General features: G+C 32.8%; 1 protein-coding gene across 1 annotated transcript in view; it reads right to left on the minus strand.

The window, feature by feature from the left end:
- The window catches only part of LOC132743562 (mucin-2-like), a 76,058-nt gene that overhangs the window by 36,957 nt on the left and 29,551 nt on the right, over positions 1–9,550 (minus strand). The window contains exons 9-11 of the mRNA XM_060732095.1: positions 6,572–6,685; positions 5,239–5,685; positions 3,926–4,061 (exon numbers count right to left, since the gene is read on the minus strand). Coding sequence (XP_060588078.1) covers positions 3,926–4,061; positions 5,239–5,685; positions 6,572–6,685 — 697 coding nt within the window. The remainder of the gene's footprint in view (positions 1–3,925; positions 4,062–5,238; positions 5,686–6,571; positions 6,686–9,550) is intronic.

Here is a 9,550-nt window from a genome sequence, read left to right on the forward strand (position 1 = left end):
CTTTATTTTATGGCCTCACAAACCTCACCGCCAGATGACCGCGTGAAATATGTCTTTGAGGCTGCGCCGAAAAGTTGTTATTTTTTACTCTCATTTATTTCATAAATATAGAACATGTAAATATGAACAAAGGGCAATAACTCCAAAATAACTCCAAATTGGGCAAGGCAGAGTTACGGTTTTTGTGCACTGCACATCTACCTAATGAGATCTATTTACCTACAAAGTGTCTTGTTCATATCTATTATACTTTCAGAACTATGTTATGGACAATGTTTAAAGTGTAAAATGGACAAAGGGCAATAACTTCAAAAAAAAACTAGGCAGACTAATGTTTCTTTGCACTGCACTTTTTTCTTAATGAGATATATGTACCTACAAAGTGTCATGTTGATATCTCTTATAGTGTTAGGGTTATGTCCCGGAGAATGTTCAAAGCATAAAAGTGAAGAAAAGACAATATCTCCAAAATAAGGCAAAGCAGAGTTACGGTTCGTGTGAACTGCACATATACCCAATGTGACTATCTACCTTCAATGTTTCATATTGATATCTCTTACTGTTTTAAAGTTATGTCCCGGATAATGTTCAAAGTATAAAATAAACAAAGGTCAATAACTCCAAAGTTAGGCAAGGCAGAGTTTCGGTTATTGTGCACTGCACTTCTTCCCGATAAGATCTATCTATATACAAAGTTTGATGTTGATAAATCTCGTTGCATAAGAGTTATGTTCCGGACAAGAAAAGTCGACGGACGGACATATAACTGGACGGATAGACAGACGGACGAACGGTCGGACGGACATAGCGATGACTAAATGCTCACCCCTGAGAGAGCATAAAAATACAGAAAACCCAACGTAGTTGTTAAAAAATCTAATTTTGAGTGCCTAACGTGACCTTATTTTTGTTCTGATTTAGTTTCGTATTTAACCTTAGAGATTCATTAATACTGCAATATATACATGATGCTTGCATTCAATTTGATTCGGACTTTGACTAATGCAGCGTTTGATCTCCCATGCTCTTCAAGAAGACGCAAACTGTCAATAGAGTAAAGTCTACAGCAATATGGTTCACGTGACCTTTGCACAAGATACGGTACACGACTTTAAAATGTCATCATGGCATATGCACTTAAGCCAACAGGATGATTTTATTTGAGGGTTTAAACAGAATAAAAGAAGAAAACAATGCAGGCATTTCATACGGACATTGAGGTTTCATGGCGCCCTTAAAAGAAACAATGTCGAAAATGTTTGCGAATAATGCCATAAGCTCTAGTTAATATAGATCTTTTTTGTTAAAAATACACACGTTTTAAGACCCAACTGGCATGCACCCATTTGGTTGATATTGCGTCCGCCCATGCAATAGTATTTTTGCTCACTTATGCGGTAATATAAGACACATTGCGCTCGCGCAAGAATCAAGGTCCAAAATATTGCGTGACATTCATTCGCGTCAATTCTTCTGTAAGTTTATTTCAAACGTTGTTTACGCTCCGGCGAAGCCCTTGAAGTACAGCAAAACTCCACATTGCATACAATTTTTTGGTCGCTAATTTTTGCTTGTTGCTTTCGTAGAAATACACTTATACAAACATACAAAGAGTTTTTGCACAAGGAATCGACGCGCTAACCATTGTTAAGTTTACATTCTATATTAATTTGCTTAGTATCACTCTCGATTCTATTTTGATTTTTTTATGACTGAGTTATTTGTTTTGAGGTCAATATCGATTATTTGCAAGTCTGTGAGAATTTTATACGTATTCCTCACATAATTTTTGATTCATGTGTGTTCGTTAAATAAATAACAAAACAAAAAGTCATCGGTACATCTTTGTATATTTATTATAAATTCTGGTATAGGTCTTTTGCCATGGGTTTAATCGGTCTATTGCAGTTGTCTGAAGTACAACAATATGTACAATCAAAGTCTAAGGTAATAACGTTGTATTCGTCAAAATTACGGCATCTGTCGCTGTCAGAGCTTCCTAAGAACCAATCCCGATAGCAGGTGTCAAAGTTGCCGCAGCTGAAATGCATATTTAAAACAAGTTATCATCATTGCTGAGCCTTAAATTCAATCATGAGTGATATTCAAAGAATTTTGATTGTTTTTTTACAATTTTTGGCTTTGTTATATGTCCTTGACGGGGCGTCCTTGGCCGGATGGTAAAGGTTTTTGACTTCAAACCACTTGACTCACTGCTGTGGGTGCGAATTCCGACAGGGACTTTAGATTATTTCATGTGAGGAAGCTATCCAGCTAGCTTAAGGAACGTCGATGGTTCTACTCATGTGCCCGTTCATTCAGTACTAAATATTTCCGGTGATAAGTATTAAACATGTTTAATGCTTATCACCGGAAATATATGTTACTGAATATGAAAAATGTGCCATTAAGGCAGAAAAACGTATATTAAGTCTGTTTAACTGTACTAATTGCCAAAAAATCAAAAGGAGTTAAAGATGTTTCAACTGTATGGTGAAGGAGTAGTTGTTCAAAAATTGTAATATGACACCTAAAAATGAAAACATTTTCAGAAATGGAAATAATAGCATTTTCAGACTTAAGGCTCCTAAATACTCCAAAATGTTTTATTCTTAGTTTTCATTTTTTTTAGATTTTAGTTAAAGTTACCAAATTTTACTCCTGTTCCTTTTTGGCAGTTGGTACAGTTATAATGATTAAGTATTCTGTGTGGAAGTCAAAATACAACAACACGAACTACTTTGCTTACATATAACTACTTTTATGATGCATATTTTTACATTTAGTGTTACTAATTCTAGATAAAAAGCATCTAACATGCTCTATAAACAGTTACTTCAACGTCATTAAACTCTTTGCTCTTTTTGAAGATTTAATTTATTTCGTGTCTGAGACCTTATGTGTATTAAAAGTATATAGTCGTTTAGTTTAAACATATTTATTCTCAGAATATGTACATAATAACATTTGAAATATATACACATACAAAATTTGACAATATTCAAAGAAGAGGATTAGAATGAAAGACTAGGTCTTATAGAATTCTTCTCCGTAGTCGTTTGTCTACAATGAATTCATTTTTCATCAGCATTTCAAATATTGACGTACACCATGGAATATATTATATGGATTTTTGAAAAATTGTTGGTACCAAAGTACTAAATGAGTATGTAAGGGTACGTAAATACGATGAATAAACATATTCTGTTCTGGAACAACTTGCTACATATAAAATATATGAAATATAGGATTATGTATCTCACAGTTGCCTACAACATTTATATTTAATTATTTCGTGATTTGTTCTTTGCTGATGCCAAATACCATCAACATAAATATTTATTGTATCATAGACCTTCCATTATCAACCAATTCACTTAAAGATCCTGCATGTTGTAATTGAGGTTGTATACCATACTGAAGTGAAATTATATATATGTAGTGAAATTATATATATGTATATAATTATGCTTTTAAAACAATTTTCAAACATCAAATAATATATACAAATATGTACTGCAAATGTTTGTACATATTATATGTAATCATCAAAAAACATGCATTCATTTCTTATTGAAAAATTTGACTTAGACTTTGTAGATAATGAATTTTTTATTACCTCCCTTTATTTACATGAAATGTTAAATTCCGTAATATCTTTATAAATAATGCTTTTTGGAACTTGAAAAATTGATAAATCTTAATTTGTACATTATATTTATGATTCAAAATCATAAAAATTTGTGCTACAGGATCTTTAAGTGGGCTTTTGAATTTAAATAATTATACATTCGTTATTTTAAAAGTAAGTGATTCTAGTATATGAGATTGCAATATGATTTACTATATTAGATCTATACCAAAACAATACTTTTATTTGAAATCTACATTTTTGAGATAAAATGTCAATGCACATTATACGTACTGTCTTGTTACCATCCGTGTTCCATCTCTATGGTTAGTAAGTTTGTTAATGCAGTAATTGTTAGGAGGGTTACACGTTTGTGGTGCAAACAATTTTTCACACAAGAACTCGGGACCAGAACATACATTACAAGTAACTAAAAATCATAAATAATAGAAATTAAAATTAAAGAAATATACATGTATAAAAAACAAAAAACAACAAATACAAAACAACCACAAAAATAAAACAAAACAAAAAACCAACATGGACAACATCTGAGTTTAATTGTAATTCAAAACTTTCCTGGCCTTTTGCCCTTTTCAAAATGAAGATAAAAGTAAAGTGCATGGACAACATCTTACAAATAACTGGACAATAGTTTTATATGTAACAATACATTTAAGAAAAGGTAATATACAGCTAGTTTCCATACGCGGTCGAGTTGTTCAGGTCATATACTTCAAGCCACTTGCCTCCAATCGCTGAAGGTTCGAGCCGAGCCCAGCATCTTCGATTTCTTTCATGTCAGAAAATTTTATGCAGCTAGCTTATCAAACGTCTTTGATTCTACTCAGGTGCCGTTTTCGTTTGAACTAATGCACAAAGTGGCACCTGGGGTCTTCCGCCACAAGTAAAGCTTGAAAGTCAATGTAGTACCTAAGTGTTAGTGCAACTTAAAACCTAACAAAAAAGTCGCTGAGTAACTTGGTCACAAGCTTAAAGTTAAAAGTTGCTTCTTAAATAATATATTTAATAACCCATGTTAACACCAGATATGAAATCAAACTGCATTAACTATATTTTACTCTTAGGTAAATATTTTATATTTAAAAATAAATACCAGAAAACCATACCAAACTTCAGTGAATTTTTAAATTATCTTAGATATAAAATTAGTTTAGAAAGACTTATTGCTGAAATGAAAAATAAGGTCGATGTCCATAACAACAAATGGAGCATATTCACATCATAAACATATGCGACTGGCTGGAGTCTATTAAATATTATTTACACGCTTACTATGAAACGCTTCTTTTTTATTAATGAAAACATAACTATAAATAATTAAAATTACATATATCATGCTCTAGATTACTTTTCCATTTTTACAATCATGTTAAATCAGTTTAAATCTACTTAGTCTTTATTAAAGTTTTTTTCTGATGTAACCATTGTTTATTCTTGCAATTAAACATTTGTAATATGTTTGTAAATTTGTATAATGTATGAAATGTATTGTTTGTACGAACTGGATAATAAAGAAAATTTAATAAAAAAAGAAAAAAAAAGAAATAGTGTTGTAACGCCTAGTTATTTTTTAAATTACAAACCTGGTACTGGTCGGGACGTATATGGCAGCGTTTGTGTTGTTGTTGCTGTTGTTGTTTCCGCTGTGATTAACGTTGTTGCTGCCGCTGTGGTTAGGGTTGTTCCTGATGTGGATGCTTTTGTTGTTGATGCTGTGGTTAAGGCTGTTGTTGTGGTTGTTGGTGCTGTAGTTGAGGCTGTTGTTGTGGTTGTTGATGCTGTGGTTGAGGCTGTTGTTGTGGTTGTTGGTGCTGTGGTTGAGGTTGATGATTCTGTGGTTGAGGCTGTTGTTGTGGTTGTTGCTGCTGTGGTTGAGGCTGTTGTTGTGGTTGTTGATGCTGTGGTTGAGGCTGTTGTTGTGGTTGTTGGTGCTGTGGTTGAGGCTATTGCTGCTCTGGTTATGGTTGCTGTTGGTGTGATTGCGATTGTTGCTGTTGTTGTCATTTTTACAGTCGACGGACTCTGAGGAACTGTATGAGAATAGTTGTAAATGAAACTGTGGCCACCCAATCCGTTCACTAAGGTTATTTAGTGCTATAATTGGCCTTATTCTATTTATTATTACCGGGTTCATTTCGATTTTGTGTTGAACATTATTAGTATGATTTTATCATATCATTAACACATATGAGACAGAAAACTACTTAAATTTGAATGCATCGTCTGTTATTTCATTATTACAAATCATTTGCATTTAGTCACCTTTAATAAACTGAAAACATTCTTATAACTATCAAACAATTATGATTAAATTTACCTATTTAAAAACAGTATGCAGTTTGTATTCCTAACAGTATTAGGTAAATATTTGGTTTAATATTGGAATTCATCTGGTCGATATTATGAAGCTTTATATGTAGTCGTTATGAAAAGAATTAGAGTAAAACTGTGTTGCGTGAAATCAACATAAGGTCCCTTAACTTATTTTGTAGATTGTAAAAGCCTGTTATCTTAACATCTAAAATTTGCTACTCTCAAATGTCCTACTTTTTCTGTGAAACGAAAAAATGACAATGAATCAAAATATATACATTGTACAAGAAATAAAAACACATGATTTTTTTTTAAAAACATAACTCTGAAACCACATGAGGTAGAAAGAAATACTTTCTTCATTGCATATCTTAACATTTTTATTTTTTCCAGCAACTACCCACAGCATAATACTTTAATGCTGAATAAGGCAAAGTCTTAATGAACTTCTCAATGTCCATAAGCTATTCAGGGAGCCTCATCCGGTTCGACTGGCTCTTGTGTTTGAGAGCTTTTATGCAACAATTTCAATATAATGTTCAGAAAGTGAAAATAAAATAAATTATAATAAAAAGTGTTTTATATAAACATAATCCAACTTACTACAACAGCCACATGTTACAGGACATGCCTCTGCATCATAAACACATAATGTTTTCGGGGTGTTTTTAAAGAAGTGACAGCCTACTCCATCTACGCATGCGTCAGATTTAGTATCTAAAGAAAACGGAAAACAAGGGCTGTCTGAAAAGTTCGTAGACAAGATTATAGGCAGTTATATTAATATGCAGTTCTGACCTTAAGTTTGCTTTTGGTACATATGTCTTTATGAATTAACATTCGTTTTATTCCCATCGCAGCGGTAACATGGTCTACGGTTCACGGGGAACTTCACTTTTATGTTAATACCTACTGAAACTAGCGCGAGTAATCTTATCACTGTGATGACATAGGGTGCTTTGGGTGATATTTGAAATACTGTAAATGTTTGTAATTATCATAATTGGTTTTTAGTAAATGTGTTTGCTAGATTATGTATTTTTTGCTTTCAAAATTCTTATACGTATAATTTCTTAAATGTTTACAATAAGGAAGATTATTAATTTGCCGGACAACCCCCAGATAATATAATCATATTCTCATAAATGGTAATTTTTTTTTCAGTTTTTATCTAAAACAACTTAAACAAATCTGAGATCTGAATGACAAGGGCATGACCTGTTGATTGATAGAATACATTTCTTGGTTTAGATTTAAATAACAAGAAAACGAATATTTTATACAATATATGAAAAACTATGATGCATTACTGTAAAAAGTTACAAATTAAATTATCCCTATTTTACTCGCCACATCAACGTTGTTTGTGCTGTGAATACGTCGTGAAACGTCGCCCCATATATACAATTACACAACATATAATCTTTTACTGTATCCTGTCTTGCGAGTCTATACAGTTTAATGTGTACCCTGTCTTGCTATTCTAAGCACGTATAACGTCCGATCACTGTACCTTACTCGGGAGCCTATATAGTTTAACTTGAACCTTTTTCACGATAACAGAAAGTAAACTTGTTTATAATCTGTAAAACAGAGATGTAATATTTTCGATCTTTAAAGATCGTTCAACACAACATTATTGTTGTGTTTATGGTACATTCAGTCCCCCCCCCAACTGGTGTTTTTTTTTCTATTCGAGTGGTTTCAGTATTCCTTAACTGAATATTATATAATCACCCTTAAATATGTGCCCTGCTTTTAAATGTGTGTTTTGAAGTCAAATCTGTGACACGCAGACTGACTCATAACCTCTGATTCCCTTTCAAAATTCATTTTATTTAGTTTTGTCTATTGTTTAAGGCACACGCATTCTTTTTCTTGGGGACCATACGTCTTTTTTATGGAATGACACCAACCTCTCTTATTGAAGGTTAATGATTACCGCCGTATGCGGATATTTCTAAATTCAAACTTTCACTATTACCGTGATTAAATGTTGAATTATGCTACAGCCGGTGCTAGAGAAGTGTGGACAGAAACTTTAATTTTCCAGACATTCTTTTTGATATTGAATATATTGGTTATAATAAGTGAACATAATAGCGGCTTCGACTCAAACACGTCTAAATATTTATCAATATTTTCAGTCCAATAGGATTAAGCCCATACTTTGTACGTAAATGATTTGAATAAAAAGAAATGAAAACATTACATTAAACATGCACTTAAATAGCATAAAATAATTACCCCCAACACGTTTAAAAATCAAAAAGCTTTTTTTAGAGATAATTTTCCATTTTATTACCTCGTTTTTACATAAATATCCACATAGTCAAAGCCATTTTATCTCCAGGACGATAACGTTTGTTACAATCGTATAGGTACACAGCAATAATGCATACAAAATATGCCTAAGTTCTGTGCATTTCAGTTTTACACCAGAAGACTTTGATGCGCTTTCCTTAATGAGTGAACCAAATTGCGTGACCAATATCAAATGGCCATTATTTAAATTATAGTTGTAAAAGTACACAAATCAATGTTACAAGCAAAATATCTTAGCTTTTAGCATTTTAGTAAAAAACGATAAGACTTACATGTATTCTCTATATTAGTTCTTGTACACTTAGCTAACACCGGAGCTGGGCATATCTCGATAAGGATTTCTGAGGATGCTAAAATACATTGCGGAGATAATCTTTTAAATAAGTTAATAATGATTTCACCTTCACCCGTGGAAGCCCAAATATGCACGCTGCATATCGTCTAATTACGATAATCACTGCTGCCGAGTAGTTTTAATTTCCTTCATTCGGTTCTAAACGTACAGAAGGGAATCCAAATTTCTAACAGACAGACGGACGAACGTGCAAATATAAGGGATTCTTGGGTTTTTCTCTGATTTTTATGTGGCATTTTTTTCCACATAAATAAAAAAATCCAACTTGTTGGGCAATTCTTTAGTTAACTTGCATAATTGACGAAATGAACTTATAAACTATTTGATGTTGGCCTTGGAAAACGGACGGACGGACGGACAACCTGGTACATAACATGATACTCGAAATTGTTTGGATGTATGAAATGTATAAATATGAATTGAATGAATTACATGAATTTTGTACCATTCTTATGTTGGTTAAAACTGTTTCAAGGTAGGGAATAGGCTTTTAAAGATAATGCGCGTTCTGTAAAGTTAATCACGGCAGACATTACTTTCGTCGTGAACAACTGTTTTTAAATAATAGTCAATTACACTAAGTTCTGAAAAAATAGTGAATAGGAATCCCTTAAGAAAGCCCAAAACGGCAATATTGAAAATATTGCAGGCTCGCCTTGATAGAGACTTTCACGAACGGTCATTGAAAGTTCAAGCTTCTATCCACGCCCCCATAGAACCGGCTTAAACAGTATTCAATATTTAACATGGAATGGTAAAATTTTATAGAAACATCCACAGGTGTGGTCAAACGGCGGCTATCATAGAACCTTCAACAGGTTGGTCTCATTCATGTGCAAACACTCACTGTAGAACTAAATGATACCTACTGTCAAACTACAGTCCACTCTCAAACCAACAAA

This window comes from Ruditapes philippinarum, unplaced genomic scaffold, assembly GCF_026571515.1.
Source record: "Ruditapes philippinarum isolate M1 unplaced genomic scaffold, ASM2657151v2 ctg3926_1_1_1_1, whole genome shotgun sequence".
Classification (NCBI taxonomy): Eukaryota; Metazoa; Mollusca; class Bivalvia; order Venerida; family Veneridae; genus Ruditapes; species Ruditapes philippinarum.